Below are 24,190 nucleotides of genomic sequence, written 5' to 3' on the forward strand. Positions count from 1 at the left end.
AAATAAGGACATTTAGGTAGTGTAGCCGATGGTGCAGTGTTATGCCTCACTAGGTTGCTGGTTTGAATCCCACTCCGGTCAGGGTCTTTCTGTGTGGAGTTTGCATCTTCTGCCCTTCATTGTGTGGATGTTGTGATGGAGTTTGTGAATTCTGCTCACATTACAAAGACATAAATTGGAGTATGGTTATTCATCTTAATGGTTAAACAGAGAGACAAACTCCTTTACTGGGAACGAGAAATGAGTCAATCCCCCCTTTATCCAGTGTGACTACCCACATATAAAAACCTGTGGATACCAGTTAATTATGATGAAAAGAGGTGATATTGTAACAGCTTTCTACAAAAAAAAGTTTAAACAGGTATTGTCAGATTTAGCACTGAGCAGTTTTTACTGTTGCCTTCAAGCTGCTGCCGTTTCCCTCCTGAAAGAAAGTGCCACTCATTTGATATGACTCTGACATGTATGTTAACTTTTCACAGTATCACAGAGTAACCGTCCTAAAAGCTTGTTGCAGTCCTTGAAAGATCCAGGGTCTGAAACCTCTTGACTCCTGAGCCCCACTTTGCAAAGCTGATGCTTCCAGTTCTTTTTCCTTCTGTGGATTTCCATCAACACTCTGCCCCATGTTTTCCCAGGGTGCACCTCTCTCCACTAACAAGTTCACTAACGAGTTTTTAACACGTTTTTCTGCTCCACTTTTCCTTCCCCCTCGTTCCCTTGCTTTTCTGTATCAGACCTTGTCAGTCTCATGTCCCACCTCCCTCTATAGCCCTCTTACCTTCCTGCTGCTTGTTCACTCTGTGCTTCCACTCGTCTTATCTCTTCCTCTCCTCAATTCTCATTCCCATGTACCTCACCTGTCCCCTCTCTCTCCCCCACATCCATTCCTGTGGTGGTTTGGCTGTTTTATGCTAATTTAAATGGAGTCAGACTATTGATGTGTGTTCGTAAACGTGAATGTGTGGTCCATGTTTTGCTCATGTCGTGGGGACCTAAATCTGTTTACACACCTACATTATGGGGACGTGTCCTACTAATGGAGGCGTCAACCCTGTCCCCACAATGTACATAATTAGAATTAGGTTGGGATGTTGTGTGTGTTTTTCCTCATATAATAGGTCAAAAGAATGGGGAAGTGCCTTAGTCAAACCAGGGCTGTTGGTGTTCATTGTTAAGCCTGTAACCACCAGGGAAATTAAATAAATCTTGTTTCATAAGTATAAGGAATCACGTTTAATGACTAAATTCAGGGACAAAGAAATATTACCTTTTCTGTGGCACCAGAAGTAAAGAAATATATTGCCTTAAACTGAAAATAGGAGGGATAGTAATAAAGTTAACTGCAGTGTCAGCAATCCAGTCAACACCCACATGTCCTTCAGATAGTGCTGTAACTACAGTTCACACCTCAGGCTATAAAATAATGCTGTGGATTTATACGGCAGCTCTTGACAGCAGCTTTCTGGCCACAGTGTCCAATCACATTGAAAAGCATTACAGCTCACGCAAACACTTCACACAGGACTGTTGGCTGACAGGTCCCGAGAAGTCATCTAATATGCCGGGGATCAAATCATCAGGCTGTCTGTCTGTTCATCTATAATCATTCCTTTACAGAGCAGATCTCAAAAACCATTTTGAGTTCTTATATGTAGGGTTTTGTGAATTTTATTTTTTTCTTTAGTTCCTTGGCAACAATTACACCAAGCCAAAGTCGGAGTAGTTGCTGTTTTTAGAATAAAACTCAAAAACCATATGGTATTTTTTCAAGAATCTGTACTGTAATGTCATTCAGGAAGTGCATGGTGCCTTTTGATATTTTGGGTTTCTTATAAAAAAAATACTTCTTTTCTGTAGTCAAATAAAGACAGACATAAACGCTGACCTACTTCATTGGTTACGTTCCAGTAACCACTAGGGTTGCAAAGGGGTGGAAACTTTCCGGTAAATTTCCGGAAACTTTCCAGAAACTTTCCATGGGAATATTGAGCTCCGGAATTTTGAAAAAAAAGAAAATACGCAAACTAAACGCTGAGCAATAAAAACATCATTCAAAACTCTATTTTAAAAATGTATGGAAGGCAACACACGCTGCATGTTGAATTTCAACCCTGCACTGTGCGTTTCTCCATCACATGCACAGATAATTCCCAGCATCCTTCACACTACAGCAGGGCTATTGAGGCCTGCTGTAGTGTGCAGGATTAGTCAGGTAAATTTTCGATGATATTACTGGGGAAATTATATTAGCATGCTGATTGAGGATTGTTCATCTAGCCTATTTCTATTCATCTACCCATCAATTGTAAAATATTTTTAAAGACGATTCCAATTGGCCAGCTATTTATATCTCTGGCATTGCTTTAGTGTTTTTTTACAAGCTTTTTTCTCATCTTATTCTACATAACAATGCCACGTGCACTATCTCCTGTGTGGAGACATTTCACCCCAGCCAATGTAGAAGGAAAGGCTGTGTGCATCTGCAAAAACTGTGCAAAGACCTATGTTAAGAATGACACAAAGATCCAGAAGCATATAGTCAAGTGCCCAAAGTTTCCTCAGGGCTCAAATCCGCCTATGACAAAACAAAATGTTTATATTTATGTCTGTAGATGACGAGGTTAATACAGTTAGTATAAATTACCCACACAATTTCCAGTTTATTCCCGTAAATTCCTATATATTCCCGTATATTCCCATTAATTCCCATGGAAAGTATCCAACTTTGAATATTCCCCGGAATTTTGCAACCCTAGTAACCACAAGCGTACAATGACACACACACACCTGTACACGTGCACATACGCACGCACGTGGAAGTTTGTCAAACTATATGATGAATAAGCAGCCAACATAATGCTCACATTTAAAATTAATAAAGTGAACTTGTTAGCTCATTACGGAAAGATTACAAAAAAGCTTTGTAGACATGACACTGGAGCAAATCCTCTCACATACAAGTAACCATGGGATCCATTGTTCATATAAGCAAATATTGTATTGCCAGAGTAAGAAGAAATGTGCTCATTTTGGAAATTTGCCCATTTATAGTGCCAATATGGTGGTTGAGACAAAGTTACATATTATTAATTGAATATAATAATAATAAAAGCAGGGTGCATCTAACAGGGTACATGAACAGAAGAGTTCATGTACCCTGTCTATGTTTATCTGCCTGTCTATTGAGAGATGAAAGAAGCATGATGCAGTCATAAATACTTTATCAAAGCATTAACAGTGCACACAGGCCACGTACACACACACACACACACACACACACACACACACACACAGCCATGCACACGCACTCACAACACACAGATGCAGCCTTTGATTGTATCTGATGGCCTTTGTAGTTTCTCCCAGATTGACAGTAATTGAACCGATTCCAGCAACATTAAAGACATAAACCATCCAGTCACAAGTTTTTTGAACCGACATGACAGGACAAAGCAAACCAATCCACTTCCTCCGATACGAGATGACAGGACCTCCCGCTCCCTCGCCGTCCCAAACCCCCACCCAGCCTCTTAGAAATATGCCAAAATGTCACTGAAATCATTTTGATCTGCCCCTCCCTCCATGAATACTTAATGCCAGCACAGACGTTCACAGTGCAGTCCTGCAGCTATTAGTTTACTCCGAGCTAACAGGTTAATATCCACCATCTCAGTGTTTTCCTGCTTTTGTCACAAGGCATGTGAACCAAGTTTTGGTTTTGATGTAATCTCATCCAAAACATCCAAAACTATTGCAATTTGCATTTCTGAGATTATTCCCTTATTTTTATTTTCATCTAGACTGACAGAGACAATTAGCTCATAGCTGAGTTACCAATTGATTAAAAAAAGGCTTTGAGATGCTAAAGACGAGTCGTGGACACATTCGCTGTGAACATTTTGAGTTGGATTAATTTCTTGGAGTTTGATGTTGATTTTACCTGATTGATTAGATTATTGTTTTATCAATTTAATGAACTCAGATGGCAAATTATCCTATAATATATCTGTACCTGTAGTTATAGATTAGTTGGCCTTTTTTCCCGATTGTTTAGTGTGCAGTACACGTGTGAATGTGTAATATGTGTAATAGAAAGCAGACTGCAAGATAAATACACGTTGCACCCAGATGTTTGCCATCTTTGACGATTTACATGACGTCACGTAAAACAATGTGCTTGTGTCTGACTGCCTGGGACAAAAATGTAACCAACAGTGGCGTCCAAACCGGTGTTTATTTAGTCCAAAAGCCTTTCCTCTGTTTTAGGATTCCACTGTATGACACCAACATCATCATCCTTTTTTCGCTTCGGCATGTGTGGGCAGCCGTGCTCCTATTGGTCAACGTTACAGCGATGATGAATACATTGATCATGCTAGTCTCTCTGTTAGGACGTGGTGAGGTGTCCCTGGCATTGGTTGTTGTCCACTATCACACACTACACAAGTTGAACCACAACCTACTCTGACCCCAGCATAAATTTTCAAACTGTCAAAATGTAATTTACAGTTGTGGGTCACTGTACTTTGTATTAATATCTATATGATTAGTGTGTCTTTTTAGTAACTTGTTACAGCTTTGTCAGAAGCTACAATATAAAAATCTAAATCTACCATTTTCTTGAGAAAGTACAATTTTTTATTTTTTTTATACTCTCCTCACATGATGTTATTTTGGAGATGGGATGGTTCTGATCTTATTTTCTAGTTTCCACTTCACAGGCTGCTCACTTCACCCTTTCACTCTTTCTGTCCCACATTCATAAGAAAAATAAAGCAAATGGGAAAAAATTGATTTCACCATAAATAATAATGGAAAATGCACCAGATGATGTAACAGAAAACATGAATGCAAAAGTGAAAACACATGTTTTTATTTAATCCTTTTGTCTCCTCCAAGCACCTGTACCATAAAACCTCAAACAGACAAGCATCAAATTTTAACAATGGTTTTTCACAAAAGATGTCTCACTTGACCGAACAACTCTCATTCCAATGTGGTTGTGTTTCCATTGTGTGGCTTTTGCAGTTTTGTTGTGGCTTCTATCTATCACCAAACCTGTACGTGTTCATATTTAAGAAGCCTGAACCAATTCGGTGTTGGCATTATTGTTTAATGTCTAAAAGCACACCAAAGAGCAGTGAAAGGAAAAATGCTTTCACTGCTGAGAAAGACAAGAGGAAGCCATGGGAGTCTGACAGAAACATACAGGAATTGATTCATAAAAGCAGTTTTTGAGTACTGCTCTATAAAACAGGGAAGCCCACTTACACCCATGTGTGCGTGCTTGCTTGTGCTTGTGCACGTGCGCAGTATTTGGAATGCAAAAGGCATCCACCAGCCGGCTCTGCAGATGTGGATGTTCTGCTAGATTGAATCTCATCCCAAGAGAGAGTTGGTGTTTGTGTTTGTGTGTGTGTGTGTGTGTGTGTGTGTATGTTTGAGTGTGTGATGGAGACAGATCTATACTCAGCTGAGTGTCCTACCACTGTTGGTTTAAATTCTTTCTTCACTTCATTGCCCTCCTCCCTCTTCTTAAAACCATCCTTTCTGTTCTCTCTGCACGGTCGTCCCTGTGTCCCTGCTGTTACTAATCAATGCTTCTTTTTCCTAATACTGTGAAAACTGTGGGGAACTCAAATACTACTTCTTATAAAGGCCACAGTTGTAAGACATAGGAAAAGATATTCTAAACATAGCTTCACTTAGGCTTTGCTCTCTCTGGTCTTTCAAATCCTACTGTGTGATTCATCAGGATACAAATGATCTAAAGGGGTTAATGCATTCTACTCACCCTACTATAATTGGCACTTGGGATGGTTTATTCTTCTGATGATTAGATAATCTTACATTAGATAGTGTGCTGACCCCAAGAGTCCCTGAATGGTCACACCCACAGATTCACCTAGTGCAGCAGCCTCATGTGAATGGGTCTAATATACATTTGATGGTTTCTAAAGCTGCAACAGCTAGTATGCGAAATTTAATGGTCATGTTCAGGTTCATCATTTTAATTCGGGTTCTTACTTTAAGAAGATTGAAATGCGCTGAGGTTCAGGGAACGCATCACTCTCCTTAAACTGTTCATTGCTGCAGCTCCTCTTTTCAGCCTCTGTTGGAAACACTTGGTTTTAGCACCTGTCTGTTTAACACCCTTTCCTGATTCTGCTCGGATTGGCCAGCTATCCTACTCTGTTGTGATTGGTCAACCGCTTCCAGTAGTACATTTCTAACCAAAACTGAAGAAAGTGTTTGAGCCTGGACTCGTAACCCTCGATGTGTTTCTGCTGTGGGTGACAACTACTCCATAAAAATCTCATGAAAGCACTTAACCGTTGTCCTGTCTTGACATAGTGTTATTGATATACAACATATTGCTGTGTTGTATGATGTATATGTCTCCTGCACTTTAATGCATGTTTCATGGCACATGTGATGGATGTGTCTGAGAACAACTGAATGACAATGAAGTGTGTGAAAATGTCCGGGAGCCGAAGAGAAAATGATTCATGTCAGTTAGTTTTACATGTAATTACATCCCCTACTCGGCTTCTTCGTCTATACGTTGAGTAAAACCCCTCATTTTCCAAGAGGAGTGACTTTAATATGAGTTCAGATTCCAGTCAAATCATTTTGATGACTTCTGGTTCTGGTGTGAACATCCACAGCTGTCTGTGGCTCACAGTCAATCTCACCATCTTCTCAGCATCTCTGAAATGTAATGTTGATAAGTTACCATTTTTTGTATGTTTTCTCAAATAACAGCACCAACTATTGCATAATCAGTAGTTTACCTGCAGTAACTCAGTGACTGACACACATGTTGTTTCTATAATTTCTTTTTTTAGCCTCACTTATTTTCTGTTTAAATGTTTTCATTGCTCATTTCACTTTCCTCATCACTCTGTTTCCCCTTTTAAACAACTTCTATAGATATGTCAATCAAACATTTTCTAACCCTCTTAAATTTGTCAAATCACATGTGAAATCTTTGAAATCTTTGCCTCTTAAATATTGCTCATAACCCTGATGCATAGTGAGAGGTTTATTTAAGCCAGGGCTACATACAATGCAATTTTCAATGTTTCCATTTTTGTTAGAAAAGTTTTGTTATAGCCCTTGCTGTGACTTGTTGATTTTGATGTACATTTTCGCTGAAATATAAACTCAGGTTAATTTTGTATTTGTATAATTGTTTAACAATAATAATTTGATAAAATAGTGTAGTTTTATTTGTATTGTATTTGAGACAACATTTTATGCCATCCACCAAAGAACTTGTTGATATATTTCTTTGGAACAAAGTGTTAGACCACCTGACCAGCAATGCCTATCCAAGAATCATGAGACAAGCTCGATTAACTGTCTGTTATTTAGTCAAATTAATGAATAAATAATCAATTTTATTATGCATGTCAATTCATATAATAACATATCAATGATCTGCCCAAGTCACAAACACAAGCCATTTCTCCACTGAAAAGATAATTGAAATCACCTTCAATAAGCCATTAGCTTTACATAAATGAAATGACCTCCTTTGTCCTTTATCATCTCCTGACCCATCTTGTCTTCATTTTTTTTTCTTCTGTCATCCCTGTTTTATCGTGTATAATGTGATGAATTGGTTTCACACCAGCTCTGTACCTAATGAATTCTTGAGTATATTTTATGTTATCCTCTCTTGTCTGTCTTCTCTGCATAGTTTTGAAGGAATAATATCCACCCGTCCATTAGATATACTACTTGTTGTTTTGAATGTGGGAGAGGGGTGAGGGGTGGAAGAGGGTGGAGGGACGGGGAAACAAGCCTCTGGGAAACAAAAAAGCATTTTACATTAAAACTCAGTGTATATCATCCCTGAAAGATTTTGTGAACTCTGTTGATGAATAGCATTACAGACCTGTCTTCTACTTCAAAAAGCTTTTTTTTTAAACAGAGACATTCCCCTTCAAAAACAAGCAGATGGTAATTTCACACAGCTTTATATTCTGCATCTCAAAGCACGTCGTGTTTCAATCAAAGTGCTGCTGGGACTTTATTTTTTGGTGGCAGTTGCCAGAGATGTGTGAAAATGTTAAAAAGGTATGATGAAAGATATTGTTTTGTTTTTTCTCAAGCAATTTAACAAATGATCTCTCTCTTGTCTTTTTTTTTTACCCTCTTCCTCTGCTTCAGGTGACATGTAATTGTTTCGCCCTCAGTGACGGAGAGCTGCAAGAGATTGGAGTTGGGCTGTATCCGAGGTAACACACACACACAGACACAAAGACACAAAGACACACAGGTCAAAATGTAAATCACTCATATCTAAAGCAGCAGAAGCATCATTCATTTCAATCTAGCTCGCAATCTTTGTTATTATCTGCCATTGTCTGTCACTTACACAATATGACTGCCACAAAATGTAAATGCTGCTCTGGAGCTACCTGCCGGATCACCACGTCCCAACCAGCCCCACCCATCCTTCACCCACTCACTCTCAAAGCCCCCCCCCACTCTGCTCACTATTTCCCTGGTAGTTTCTTTGAAGTACGACTAAGAAAAGTAGAAGCACATTTTTGTTTGGAGGCGAAACTTGAAAATGAATATCTACTGAATATTCTAATTCTGAGTTAGGGAAGGGTGATGGAGATAGGGGTGGGGTGGGGATGGTGGCGTTGAACGTGGGATTTGGGGGGGGTACAGAATACATAGAGAAGTAAGAGACTTTACTCCAACTGCGATGTTATTCTTGTCTGGCATGTAGGAGTGAAACGCACACACCGAGCAAGGTGTGTACTTTAATCCTGCCACCAAGTCCTTGGTGAGTGGGGTAGGATTTGTTACACATGTTGTTAGTGTTTCTACACACTCTCTCTCACACACACTTACACACACACATACACACAGTGCAGGTATCTCCGCCAGTTTATCTGGCTGTCGCTGAGATGTCAGATGGTCACAGTGGCTTTACCAAAGCCCAGCAAAGCTGTCTGTGTGTGTCTGTGTCAGTGTGTGGGTGCGATTTGTGCCGTAACTCATCCATAAATGATGGGGCCTGTTCACAGGATGGTCCCTTGCCTATTCATATTTTGGGTTGCCTAGCAACCGTAGGTTTGCTGAAAAGGTGGGGGGATTTAAGTGGACAGGCCACACCTCTATCTCACCCTATTCCGTTCATTTTTCTCTATCTCCGCAGTATGTCCAGACCTCTTTTTCCTAATTTGAAGACTTCCTCATTCTCCTCTCTTGTCTCCACTGAGCTCACCGTTCTGTGTCTGTCTCTGTCATTCACTGCTAAGTGGCCCATTGAAAATATGATGTTAAATTCTGTCCTCTGAGGGCTTTATCAGGATGTGTGATTTAAAGCAGGAACGATAACATTCTCCTTTATTCACTCGTTGTAATCTAACACAACCAATTTACTTCATACCGCCTAAACACATGTGTAACTGCAGCCAAATTCTTAAATGGATACACTGAAATGAAAACAGAAAAAAAACATTCACTGACACGAACAAAGACCAGGGAGATGTGTACTGTATACGTTAGACAGCAGATTTCATACTCTTATCTGTGCTACATCCATACTACTATGTATTCTTTAAAAACGCAGTTTTCAAATTAAAACGTTATAATCCGCCTCCACACTAACATGCCTGAAAATGAATATAACGTGCCTGCTTTCGTACACTGGGCATGCGCCTGCCGGTAAATTGCTTGATTAATAGCCCGTCACCATTTTTAAATGCTGAGTTGAACTGCCTGATGCCTCAGCGATGGCTACGTGTTAACTAAAAAGACCCACTCAGCAAAAGGCTGCGAGTATCTACATGCTGGTTTCTAAACATCTCAGTTTATCCAGAGTAATGTGTACGCAAGTATCACAGATGAGGCATTTCCAAAGAAAACATAGTAATGTGGATTCAATCTTTAAAAAAAAACTATATGTTAAAAAAGCGTAATCCCCACTCACTGCTTTATGTATAAATTGTGTCGGTTATCATATAAAAAGTATAAGTGGGACATGTTAATATGTTTACAAATTTGATATTCACCAGAAGGGTAAATATTACAGTTAAATAAATTGTATTTACCTCTGTACAGTCAGTTTCTCCGGATGATTGGACCTCTGGTTAGGTGTAAAATGGGTTGAGCTATGTTGTGATTTGTTTAACATGCACTAACCCCCTAACCCCATTGTCCTGAGAAGAGCTCTAATGAGACAGGAGAGCAGTACTGCCTGAACCTGCCTGTTTGCTTGGCCAGTGCTAATACTGGTTGTGGCTTTTTTTATGAAACTGTAAAAGTGACGTGCAGTAATTGAGCTGCCATGAACATATGTTCATGTTTAACCTCCCTTTAATGTTCTTTGTGCTTTCTCTATGGACTGGCCACCTGTCCAGGGTGGAAGCCAGCATCTCGCTCATGTCAGTCGGGATTGGCTCACCCCCCACCTCCATCCCCTGCAACCCTCAAAGGATAAACTATATATAAACATATATAATGGATGGATGGATATTTGATATTGGATCTTAGCTTTTCCTTTAGAAATAGCTAATGTTGAACACTGTGAATCTATTGAAATATATAGAAGACTCGGGTCACATGTTTTACCAAACCATAGAAGTGACATGTGAAATGATGCATCTTCAAATCAGCTTCATGTGCTGTAATTACCTCCACCAAGAAGGAAGTTTCTCGGTTGGTTGGTTGGCTTTAAGCAAGATTATGCTCGAACTATCAGACGGATTTCCACGAAACTGAGTATCAAGAAGCGGTACGGGTCAGGGTAGAAGCCATTCAACTTTGGTGCAGATCCAGAACAGGAGGCGGATCATATAGTATAGTGTATAGTATAGAATAGTGTTGAAGCTTTCTCTCATTTAATCCTCAGCAGTCCTGTACAGTCTGTACACTCACACACGTGTGATATTTCACTCTCAGTCCTGCATGTACGGCAGCACTTAGTCTCGGTTAGAGTGAGCTGATATTGTTAATGTGTGATGTAGTTTAGTTAATTCATCTCATTAGTATGCTAACGGGCTGCTCTCCATCTGATAAACACATGCTTTGTAGGGCTTGATTTCTAGTTGATATTCAACCTGCAATTTCTCTTCTGTAGAACAAAGCCAGGGGTAACTGATGGTTTTACAAAGGCTCTGCACACTCGCACACAAGCACACGCACGCACGCACGCATGCACGCACACACACACACACACACACACACACACACACACACACAAACACACACACAGGTCTTTATCTCTTGCACCCATTGTTTTGCTCAATGAATATGATAAACAAGAACACCATTAATAGAGGTGGTGATAAAAACAGAAAAAAACCTCTTCAGTGTTTTGTTATCAGCCATGTGTGCAGTCACAGTAAATGTCTTCTTATGGGTCAGAGAGGTCTTGAAAAACTCAGAATAACAACTTACTTTTCTTTTTTTTTCTTTGTATTAAGTGTGTGCTACTTCAACAACTAGAATGGCACTCATCCACCAACAGTCCCTTAATGAAACCAAATTTAATCTCACAAATCTAGATTTTTGTTTGGAGCTGCACCACATTTCATACTCTCATAAATACCACTCTCCTAACATTTGAGATTTTTTTTAAATCCAAATACATGAATTATTCGGTGAGTGATCAACTGAAATGTGATATGATCCCTGATATGGATTCCTACTAAATATATAGTGGTTATTGATCCTGATCCATGCCACATCCTACAACCAAGTTTTGTGGAAATCCCTCAGGTAAATCTTTTGTGTAATCTTACTATCAAACAAGCAAACGAATGCTGATGATAACATAGCATAATAATAATAACAACATTGCTAAAAGTAATACCGTTTAATGCAGCTCCCCTGCATACTTCCCACCTTAATGAAAGTTATAATATTTCTTCAGTCAACGATATGAACAATTTAGAGGCTGTGGTGATTTATACAATATAAATTCATCTGAGTGAGTGGGAGGAAGAGTTGAATCCATTATATATGTAGGAAATGAGTCAGTGTGTGTGTGTGTGTGAGACAGAGAGAGTAAGGCTAAAAGACTGATAGAAACAAATGAAGAGTGACATGTGCAATGACAGAAGCAGAGTTCTCATTTTGTCATAGTGTTCAGACAGTCCCCAGAGTTTGTGTGTTTAAGCACTCATTACATTACAGTACATTCTCACATACATAGCCACCTTAGAGATCTTTGTGTAACAATACACTTGTCATCCCTCAGCCGTGGCACTACACTGGCTGGTCCCTCATCCTGTGTTTTCTGTCTCATGAGTTCTGTCGTCCAACTGGTCTGGTCTGAGTGATTTGAGAAATCCTTCTCTAAGTATTTATCATGTTGCAGATGTGCTGAGGTACATAAGGGTCTTTAACTTTAACATAAATTGACGAGAAGTGCTTATATATTTATGTTCTCAAGCCAGAGAGCTGCTTGTCAGCGTTGGTTAAGGGGTTATATACTGTATAAACATAGAATTGTCAGAAAGATTTTTTTAGAATAAATTTTGAAAATTAAACATTTAACCATATTTCATTTTTCACTCCTCCTTTCCCTCTCATCCCATTTGCTCCCAAATCTCCTACGCTCTCCCTTCTTTAAACTCCCTTCTGCTCATAAATCTCTTCCTCGCTCACTTCATCTCCACCTTCTTGACTCGGCTTCACACATCTCCTCCCTCCTCCTCCTCTCGTCCTCTGACTGTCTCGCCCCTTCCTGCCCCTCGTTCTCCCTGCTCTCTGCTAGTCTGTCTCTGTTAAACCATGACTGCAGGCCAAACTGTGTGATGGTGTTCGAGGGGACAAAGCTGCAGCTCAGAGCTGTTCGAGACATCAAACCTGAGGAGGAGGTATGAAGAAGAAAAATACTCACACTGCATCCTCACAACATTTAACAACATGATGTGCAACTGTTTTTTATTGATAGTAATGTGGCCTCTGCTTTCATACTCATGTTCTTTAATATGTTCACTGTTATTACTGATGGAGGAGCCACTTCCCTAAGGCTCTTTAATGAAACATAATCAGAAACCAAGAACCATTTCCTATTCCATGGACATGGCATCTCTGTAGTTATCATAATAATCATAATAAATGTTGATGGAGGCAAAATGAACTTAATGGTATTGAAGGATTATTAAAAATGCAGCTAAATGAAATATCACAGCAGCACAAATGTGATGATTTCTGCAATTTTCCACACTTCATCCCTGCTGACTGTATGTAATGAGATGCATCCACACCATCTGGACTAACACAAACACACAATGTACTCCGGCTGTGTGTCTTTCTCCACTCTCAGTTTACTCAAACTCACTTCCAAATATCTATCTGTGCTGAGCTGCAGTTAACAATGATCAACCGTATACAGCTAATTAATCTATGAGAAGGACAAATTGAAATATGACCAATTCAATGTCTTCTCAAACTAAAGGGTCCTCTGTGTCTCCAGCTCACTATTAGTTACATGGAGACATTGTCCCTGACTGAGGAGCGACAGAGACAGCTGGAGGACCAGTACCATTTTACCTGCCACTGCCAGCGATGCCACTCTCACGACAAAGTAAGATGAAGATGATTGGTTTTCATTTACATCTATAAGAGCACTCAGAGTCACCTGTTTATAAATATTTAACACTCTACACATGTTTTATGTTTTTCATAAAGATCTCTGTATTATTTCTTTAGAAATTCACAGAAATATGCAAAAAACAACGACGTGAAATTTTTGCATCCACCCCCTTAATAGGATCCTCTCAGCTTGTTCTGTGAGCCATAGCCCCTCCTTCCATGTTTCAATAAAATTGGTTCAACAGTTTTTGCATAATCCTGCTAACAGGCACACAGCAGTGAAAACATAACCTCCTTGGGAGAGATACAAATTCAGACTGATTGACTATCTAGGTTTCAATGCTCATAATGATCCAAATATGACCAATAATCAGCGTACGGCATAATTAGTCAGGTAAAGGAGCATCCCATCAGTACTGCTGTGTTGCTGCTCTGGAGACCAGCTCAGTAATGCCTGAAGAAAATCCTCAAAACATCAGTTTGTATAATTTGGAGGAAAACCCTCTAGTGAAATTATTTTATATTCAATTTCTGCCTATCGATTTCTTTCACCCGAATCTTACACACTGAACCTTTAAGACTTATTTTAATACCACAAGTATTACAAATCTGGCCTGATCCTTTTCTCCTCCGGCTGCGATGGGATACATTTATGACCTTAGCTGTGCAAATGTTGCCTCATACCGTTGCAGTGACGTTTTCCGGAGAGCACTCATCTGTAATAAAACAATAGAGCTGACTCAGTGTTGCGTCTCATTGTAGCGGTGTGGAAATATCCGTGACATGCACTGTCGAGCAGTGGGATTGCAGTGTGTATCTGCTAGGTTGCAATATAAAAAAAATCCAATAAAAACCCTTGTAAAGTCGTTTAGATTCCATTTAGTGTAGTAATTATTGGCGAGCAATATCCACTGCCTGACTGTCATGATCACTAATAAACACCCGCACATGTCATTTTGTCTTCTCTAAACTAAATCAGGTGCAGATTTCTTAATTTGAACTTCACTTTGCTTTCATGACGTCAACCAGACGTTGCCAAAAATGCACTTTCTCTCTCTCTCTCTCTCTCTCTCTCTCTCTCTCTCTCTCTCTCTCTCTCTCTCTCTCTCTCTCTCTCTCTCTCCCTCCCTCTCTCTCTCCCTTACCCTTGCCATGCCACTGTTGGCTTACACGGTGTATCAGTGCACAACATGTTACAGTGTACCCTTCCTTGTCCTCTCCTCCTTTCCTCTAGCCCTCCGTCTAATCTCCTGCTGTCCTCTTCCTCTCAGTCATTCTGTCACACTCCACCTCTTCAGCCCTCTTTCCCTCTCTTTCTTCCTCCCTCGCTCTTTCGGACAGCTTCCTGAAAATGTGAAAAATCATCTCGCCTCTCTGCTGCAGTTTTCTTCTCCATCCATCTTATTCCACTCTTTCTTCGTCTAGCCTCTCTGTTCCAAGGTGTCACCGTCTCTCTCTGAAGTTGTGTATTTTCATTCAGTCATCTCTCTAGTCCTCTCTTTTCTCTGCCTTCATCATCCAGCTTTGTTCTCCATATGCAGCACTTTAGTCTGTCTCTCCAATAATCTAACAGCAGGTGTGTGTGTGCGTGTGTGCTTGTGTGCTTGCGTGCGCTCGAGAAGCTAAGAGAGAGCCCTCAGTTGATTCTTTGGGACAATAGCATTCATTTTATTCAACCCTAACTTTGTCATGCACACAACAGACACACACACACTCACACTTTATGTCATCTTGATATTGCTGAGCATGTGTGTTCTAATAATAAACTCTTTTCTTGACAAATCTTATACAGGGGGTTGCTTTGGTGCTATGTTACTGCGCTCTATGTACTAATGTCCATCCAGCCGTGTGTGTGTTACAGTTGCTACTCAGTGGACTGCAGGTGCTGTAACATAGATATGCAAAGTGCAGGGAGAATTTCTGTGTTGATTTACAATGCTCACTGTATCTGCTCTTCAGAATGGTGCAGTGTGAGACTACATACAGACCAAGAGTGTTTGTTTTCTATCTAGGTCTGTTCAGTCTACCCTCCTCTCTGTGCAGGATGGACTCATGCTGTCTGGTGACGAAGCAACATGGCGCCTGCTGAAGGAGGCTCTGCCCAGACTGGAAGAACACCAAGCAAAGTCAGGTATCCTTAACATCCAAGATCAGCCCTGTATACCTCTAACTGGTGGTTTTAATTCCTTCATATGTAAATGAAGTTATCAGCATAGTAGAGTCATGTCAAAACACAAATTATAAGTGAGTGTGTGTTAAAGGTGTGTCTGACTGATACTCTGGATACTCAAGCCAGATTTCAAGAGATTACTCATCATAGTCTAAGATCTCAAATGTATGTGTTAAACCACTTCCTGTCTGGATATATAGCTGTCTCCACTCAGAGGTGAGCTCAGGCAGTAATCAGCATCTTATGTGACCCCTCCAGATTGGGAAGTGCTACTACAAAGCTGCAGTGATTTGTTGTCAACTGTTGGTGGCACTGTGCCTGATGAAAATCTCTACAAGCTTAGAATGACGGACATGGCTTTGGATGCCTCCATTCACCTGGGTCGGTGGAAGGAAGCTGTGAGATATGGAGAGAAGACAATTCCAGTTTACAGGTGAGTCTGTGTGTGTGTGTGTGTGTCCTGTGTGTGTCCTGTGTGTGGACTCTTTGTCGAGTATGCACATGGGTCCGTAGACAGACGAGTCGAATCACAGGTTGCAGACATGTGTCTCGGTAGATGGACGATAATAGCGTCTAAAGTGGACGTGTAAAAGACCAAATTGTTTTATCCTTTTACCTTAAGTGTTCATATCCTGTCTCTTTCCCAACATCAAAGAAACAAGCCTTTTTGCGCTCACTGGGCTGCTGTTTGTGTGTGGGTGGATTGGTGTGTGTGTGTGTGTGTGCGTGTGCGCGCATGCAGGTTCTATCACTATCCTTTCGACTTAAGGGGTTTCAAGCAGCACCCACCTACTCAACAGTTGACAAACAGGTAACATTTGAATAGCAAAAACGGTGGTAACGATATCAACTATGACAGAACAATTAATTGATTAACGGATTTCAGATACATGTAAATATAAAATTTCTGAAACATGGTTAAACTTTAAATATTAAAGATCTTTCAACACCTTTGCTTTTACAAATCGTCAAAGAACTCTTTCATCTTAAAAGTGTTCTTGAAATAAAAAGTATTCTTAATTAATACTTTTTGTACAGCCGAGTATATCAGAAGTTCAACTACTTAGTGTAACTGTCTTTACCCATGTTGATTATCACTTTAACAGCTTGGGTTGCTATTGAATTTTGATGATTCACAGTCATTAAAGGTTTTCCAGATGGTGTTTTATATGATCTTTTTTAAACACTGAACGGGGGAAAAGTCTTAGAATGATAACCTGCAGATAGTCACTCAGAAACAGTGTACAGGGGGTGGGTTACTTGGAATACATAGTTTTCTCTAAGCAAAATAATAATCAGTGCTTTCAGAAAGTTAATATCAGGAAAATGCGTTAGAAGGGAAAAGATTGTGTTGTTTGACATAGATAATTTAATGAAACCATAAGTAATATAATGAAAAAATCCTTCTAAATTGTGGTTTATTCTCAAGCGAGCCACCCAGCTCCCTGTCGTCGAAGCTCTGGATTCAATTTAATATCAGGGTTAGCCAGCTGTCATTCTTTGATTTACATCAGTTAGTTTGGACCTAAAATATTGATCCCGGTGTTTTATTGCACTTTTCTGCTATTGTATACTTGGCAAAATTTCATTTTGATGCTTAAATTGAATTGAGGGGGAGATTGATCTCACGTTCTGGGCTGAGCTCTATTTGCAAAGTACTGGACGCACACACACATGCACACAAACACACACTGACAACTCATCTACAGGGGGGAAACAGCAACAGAGCCTATCAATAAATAACTGGACACAGAGCAGCAGAAAGAGAGAGATGGTGATGATAAGAAGAGGATTGAGAGTTGGGTGTCAGTTGAAAGAAAGTGAAATGTGCAGGGGGTAAACCAGAGTGAGGGATGGTTGTGGGGAGGGAGGGAGCAGAGAGAGGACGGAAGAGTGCAGCAGATAAAAGGAAAAATGAGGGGGGGGCAGAAGAGTGAGGGGTGAGAGGTTATCAACAACCTGGAGTAGAAGAGAGGAGGGAAGACAAGAGGCCAAATATGAGGGAAGCAATGTTATGACGAGTGAATCTTAAGGGAAAGGAGAGAGAAGAGAGAAAAGTGAAGTATAAAATGAGGCAAACAGAAAAAAAGAGAAATGGAGGAATGCACATAGAAAACAATTGAAGAGAAGGAGAGACAAGTGAGCGAGTGGGAGGGGGATCCTCCATATTCATCGCCTATTTTCCTCTGGGCTCTTCAGATGGCATTAAACGGAAGATAGCTGCAGGATTTCTCTCTCTCTCTCTCTCTCTCTCTCTCTCTCTCTCTCTCTCTCTGTGTCCCATCCCTCTTCTCATTCTCTATTCCTTTCTTCTTTCACTCTCCCTCTGCAAGTCTTTTTAGTCAGCTTCACCATTCAGTGTCTGATGTATAGAGAGGACCTTTCTCTGCGCCTGTGTGCGAATAATGCACACCTGCTGCAGGCTGTGCATGCCATGCTGCACATACTTTACTGCCACAGTCATGTTCACACACACACACACACACACAGTAAAGGCATTTTTACATTTACAGTTTCAACAAACGAGCCATGATTTTCAGTATCTCTCTTCATCCAAGGTTTCACAGTTTTAAAGAGAGTGAATCTGTTGTATACGATTTCTGCATCATCAGTGGCCTTGCTGCTCCAGTGAAGCTCCCCCACGATGTCAGTCTTTGTGAACCTGTTTGTGGTTCATATGTCCACATGAAATGCAAAGATGTGCGCAACATTTTTCAAAATGTTTGTGGTGCATGTCCTCCCTTCTTTAAAAAGCAGACAGTGAATTGAAGTTAACATGCAACAATGGACTCCCTGGTCGGGTATCACAGTTTATGGTTGTTGCCCCAAAAGTTATTTCTGCAACCGTTGTTTCCATCCTCTGGTGAAGATGACAGCAATTTTGGCAAATCACTGACCAACATGTTAAAGGGATTACTGCACAGATTTAGTGTGGCACCTCATTGGATGTCTTGTTGGATGATGTGATTTCCTTTTTGAGTTTTAAAAATGCTGGATCCTAAAGTCCCCATATCTTGAAAACCGACTTATCTGCTTCACACCTTGTATATGTATTGTTAATGGCCCAATGGAGTGCAGTGTTGACTTTGGTGCGATATGGACACACAATCCATTCAGTGTTTATAAACATTTAATCAGTTAACCAGTGCTCTTTAGAAGCGAGGGCTGGGACTTTGACATTCACAACCACGTCAACAACTGATTCTCCAGGTCTGCGCACAGAGTTAAGCATCACTGACCTTTGAATAAACAGGTTTAGAACTCTCCCTTGGTGTCGGCTGTGGTCAGTGCTTATGGTCAGATTGATTATTTTTATAGCATTTTTATTTAAAAATATTTTCACATTGCATTAAGGATGAACAGGCTTTTAGTTCAGTGGTTTTCAGAACTGTGGATCAGGATCGACCAAAAGGTTGCAAGATTCCTCAAGGAGGGTCAGAGTTACTAAGTTTGAACGATAAAGAAAAATTTAAACCAAAAAAATGTCGGTCTTTTGGGGGTTTTATTGTGTCACACTGGATATATTCACTCTTTAGTCCTTAGGGGAGCATCCCTCTTTGGTTTCTGCTCACAGAGCCTAGTTGTATGAAACCTGGGATGAGGGGACGGGAGCAGGCATTGCTGTAACTGGGTAAACTCCTTTTATGTTTGGAACAAATATTTATTTGCTAAATGATTAAACTGTGATTTATATCTTTTGGAATGTTCTTTATCTTAGTCGCAGATGCATGCTGTTGGATAAACTGTGGAGATACAGAATTGAAATTACTGTTGCAATGGACAGAAAACTAAATACAATTAGGGAGACAATTCACAGTTAATCTTTCCGCCATGCTTTCGTTCTCCTTCCCTGGTTTTCGTCTCAGAGAAATCCGCCCTCACAAACATCAGGCTGTGGATCTTTTGTTCCAAACCACGGGCTCATTAGTTTCACAGCATTTGCCTGGAAATGTTACACTTTTCCACCACTATCAATTTTTCCTTCTTGCCCCCTCTCATAGTCGTAGCCGAGGGCTGCAGCTTTCTAACTAGCTGCATATACAACAAGACTGTATTTCTCTCAATTCACTCTCCTGGGGGGGAGGGGAAAGAAGGGACAAATTCAGGAGACCCTAAGTTAATGAAATAATTTTCATTTCTGTGTGTGACTCTTTATGCAGTGAGGAAATATAATTGGAGTTTGGTCTTTTTGAGTGTTTGCATGTCATGGCTACTTGAATCACCCTCTTGGTAATTAAATCAATATTGTATATTCTTATTATTCATGGAGGACTAATGTTGTTGGTTTAGTCTTTGAACTTCCTGTTTAATGATTCAATTTTAACCAAAGGATCAGAGAGCGCCTCTGTAATTGGTCGGCCCGTCAGTGAGTAATTTAGTTAGGCTCGAAGGTATGAACAAATGGGCTATTAGCATCGTGCGGGAAAATTATTAAAGAAGCTACAGAGTCTTAAATTACTCTGGTCGTTGACAATACAAGTTCATTTACTTTAATTCAACTAGTTTCAAAAGAACTGTTTTCTTTTTAAATTAAAGAGTCAATAAAATTAGCCAATAAAAGTTACTGATTTCAGTCCTAAAAGCAAACTAGAAATCTCCGCCGAGTGGTTGTATCCCTCCGCCACCTAGTGCAGTTTCAGTCAACATATCTTTTTTTGGACTGAATCATTGAGGTCAAATGAGGTCATCTTTAAATCCAAGTGACAACAGTTCAAAATGTCACGTTTGAATACCCTCATGGTCAAATCATGAGGCAAAAAACAGGTTTGATGAGGGCAGGGTGACTTTGTGCCTTGACCACCAAATTCGAATCAGTTCTTTGAGTCAAAGTGAATATAAGTACAGTATTTGCCATTGTCTTAGGGATACTTTGTTCACAATACAGAAAATGTGTTTTAAATGTCAAAGTGAAATGGGGTTAAAAAATTTCCTTCGACCTTTTACCCCCAAAATATATTCAAATCAGTTCATCATTCACGAGAATGCGACGGACGGACAACCCGAAAAATAACGCTCCTGCCTCGGGCTCCCGTCGGCCCAGAGGCATTTTGAATAAGAGACGTGTTCCATCTACAACCGTTTCTGTTTCCAGTTGATTGCATTTCGAGCATATTGAACCCTCTTGTGTTGTGTTTACGCTTGAGAGAAGTGAAATCTGACAAATACAGCAGATTAGAGGGTGAACTGGATTCAAATTGACCTCATCCTTGTGTGCGTGCATGCTCATGCATTAGTGCTGGTGTGTGTGTTTACTTACAGCTCTTTGTTTGTTGCGCGAGATAATGACTGCACTAGACAAGAAAGTTAAATGAGGTGAGGAAATGGAAATGGAGAATGGTTGGTCATCAGCGAGCATTTTAATACCGTCTTACAGCAGTTACATTACATTTAAAAAAACGTGTGTGTGTGTGTGTGAAACAGGAAAACGAGGGAAGACTTAAAGGGCAACAGAGGTAAAGTGAGGAGGAATGAATGGAGAGCAGCGGAGGAGAGACGACATCCCGCCCGACTCTGACTGACTGACTGATTGATATCACCAACTTTAATCCCTGCAGTTAGCAGGGCACGAAACGCAAACATAAATAGGTAGGAGCAGAGCAGAGGAGATGTGGAATAGGAAATGGAAGGAGAGATTAGAGGAGAAGGATAGGGAGAAGAGAAGAGGATAAATAACAAGCTGAGTTGGATAAATGAGTGTTTTGAGAACCCCACTGTTTACCAACAACAAAGCTGCTTCCTTCGACTCACTGGTGTTTCTTCATCCATATAGGACTAAGAGCATCCTGCTTCTTTGTGTTTATTGCGGGTTTGATTGTGTGTTTGTGTGAACTGTCTGTTTTAAAACATGCATGTTTATATATTTAAATGTCATGTTACGTAAATACAAAGATCATTAAGGCTTTGTGGCTTTTGTCCTGATGATGTAACAGTAAACAAGCTCTTTACTCTTGAAGGAATAAGGGGAGTCTCATGACAGGGATGGTAAGCTCATGAAAACAAATCATAAACCAAAATACAGCAACTAAATCCCTAATTTTGAGACAGTTCTTTAAATAAAGTATTCCAAGAAGTAATAATGTCGGGTTTTGCCATATTAATTCCAGATGTAGAGCTAATAGAATGTTTTTAAATCGGAGAGCCAATGGAAGTTCATGTGTAGTTTGGTTCAAACCAGTGTTTAAAGATAGATTCTGGGGCATTTCTTTCTGCTTTTTAGTCCTTTCTACATGGACACCATCACCGATACTCTGACAAGTTGCTTATAGAATATTCCATTTATATTTGTGTTTTTCTGATTTTGAATCATGTCAACATTTTTCCCACATTCCTGTGACCATTTTGAAAATAAACCTATTGAGTTGTTTGCACCCATTCACAAAATGCATTATATAAGAGTATGTTTATTTTTTAGGTTAATCAGGAAAATGTTGTGTTAATGTTAACTCAGACTGTCCATTAAATGATGATCACATTTAAGACCTAATAGATATCATCTTAACAGACACGTTTAGGAAGTTCTGTGTGGATATAATTGTATATTGGAGTGACAGAGCTTTGATGTGAGTCATGCTGGTGTATTCAGCCAGAGGCAGAGTTATTTCTGCTTTTGGCTGTAAAACATGATGAATATTCCTGGATGACGGGTAATGTCTGGCTTACCTTGCTTTTCCTGCTGACACTTCTGGACCTGGGCCTTCATAAGTAGCAGAAAATAGATATATTGACAATAGATAATGCATTATAATCTAATAACCCTAGAAAGGCCTCAAAGGTATATTGATTTGTATACATTATATATTAAGTCTCTGTTTGGAGTCATTTGATCTTCAGCGTTTAGAATTATTCAGCAGTCATGAATGGGTATTTGAAAAGATACAACATTACAGGAGAAAATGAACAGATCTGAGTTAAATGTATGGTCAAGCAGCAAACTCATGATGATCCAGTCATGAACTTTTCCAAACCGCGGTTTCTCTCTCTGTTTTAATCGTCTCTCCCTTCTTTCCAAAGACAATATTACCCTGATCCCCACCCAGTCCACGGAGTCCAGCTGATGAGAGTCGGAAAGCTGCAACATTACCTGGGACACATCGAGGAAGCTTTAAACACATTCAAGCAGGTGGGTGGGGTGTGTCCGTCGTGCTTTATAATTTGTTTAAATGTGTTTGTGTGTTGCCCTTGTTTTTCAAGATTCAGATAGCTGCACAAATATCACGCAGGACCTTGGTCAGAATTTATCTCAGTACTTGGCTGTGGGAAATATAGATACCTTCTGTCTAGGGCTGCTTGATTAATTGAAATGTAATCGTGATTACGATTATGGGGTCAAACGATCCAAACGATCCAAACTACTATAATCGAGTTGAAACGATTATTTGGCATTTTTTTCGAAAGAGACGTGGATTCGCCATTCAGGTGTTTACCTGAGCCGGAAGTGATTCACTTTATTGCGCACGCTCCAGGCATTTAAAGAATAAATCATAGACATCAGAATAAGGGCACATTAATAATTGTTTGAATAATCATGATTTTGACATTGTCCAAAATAATCGTGATTAGGATTTTTTCCATAATGGAGCAGCCCTACTACTGTCTCTGCCTGTAGTTTATTAGATAGCATGGCATTTCATGGGTTATTCTTGATCAGGCTACTTTTGTTAATCTGTGATTTCAGGTGTCTGATATTCCTTCACATCTGTACTTATCTCCTTTCACAGGCCTATCAAATCTTAAAGGTCACCCACAGTGACGATCACCCCTTGTCCAAGGATCTGTTGATGAAAATGGAAGAATGTCGCTGTGAGATGGACCAGCAGTGATCCTGCTGCCATTGACACACCAGTACAACTGTGACTTGACGTCTTTACATGTTACTCCAAGTCTTGATTTTACACGTTAGTTCATGAGTGCATTCCTATCATCTGATTTCTGATTAATAAAAACACATTTTTTAATTAATTCTTCTCTTGACAACTTGTTTTACAGATTGCCAATCAGTCAATGTTGGTTTTGTTGTTTTTTTGCAGCCTGTTGTTAAGAGTTTAGCCTCCCTGTCAATTTAAAGTTTATGGACAGACAAAGATCCTCGTAAATTCTGTCTCTGTGTTTGTGTGTGTGAGTGATTCCATCATGATGAGTGATCTCATGCCCTTAGTTTAGTGTGTGTCTGGCGTGTGTTGTTTCACTAGAGTCCGGTTTTCAAAACATCCATCTCTCCTCAATACATATTCATCACACACACTTCCCATGTTAATCCCTGTTTTGTGTGTTGCACTGTCAGTATGTGACCTCCAAGTTGAACCCAGAGTGCATCTGTGATGGAATGTGCTTATGGGTCTCTGTCTCTCTCTCTCCCCCCCCCCCCTTCACACTCACAGACTCGCACACAAAGATATTGTTTTATATTAGTTGAAAGGAAATAATGCACACTGTAGCTCCTAACAT

At 40.0% G+C, this 24,190-nt stretch overlaps 1 protein-coding gene across 2 annotated transcripts in view; it reads left to right on the forward strand.

Moving 5' to 3' along the window:
• Positions 1 to 23,704, forward strand: part of smyd3 (SET and MYND domain containing 3) — a 68,968-nt gene extending 45,264 nt beyond the window's left edge. The window contains exons 6-12 of one of the 2 annotated variants that reach the window (XM_062387378.1): positions 8,182 to 8,249; positions 12,752 to 12,854; positions 13,457 to 13,567; positions 15,619 to 15,706; positions 16,004 to 16,178; positions 22,757 to 22,865; positions 23,464 to 23,704. In XM_062387378.1, coding sequence (XP_062243362.1) covers positions 8,182 to 8,249; positions 12,752 to 12,854; positions 13,457 to 13,567; positions 15,619 to 15,706; positions 16,004 to 16,178; positions 22,757 to 22,865; positions 23,464 to 23,565 — 756 coding nt within the window. In that variant the 3' untranslated portion in view covers positions 23,566 to 23,704. The remainder of the gene's footprint in view (positions 1 to 8,181; positions 8,250 to 12,751; positions 12,855 to 13,456; positions 13,568 to 15,618; positions 15,707 to 16,003; positions 16,179 to 22,756; positions 22,866 to 23,463) is intronic. The other variant, XR_009920694.1, reaches the window with a different exon arrangement.
• Positions 23,705 to 24,190: the final 486 nt, after the last annotated feature.

This window comes from Platichthys flesus, chromosome 1, assembly GCF_949316205.1.
Source record: "Platichthys flesus chromosome 1, fPlaFle2.1, whole genome shotgun sequence".
Classification (NCBI taxonomy): domain Eukaryota; kingdom Metazoa; phylum Chordata; class Actinopteri; order Pleuronectiformes; family Pleuronectidae; genus Platichthys; species Platichthys flesus.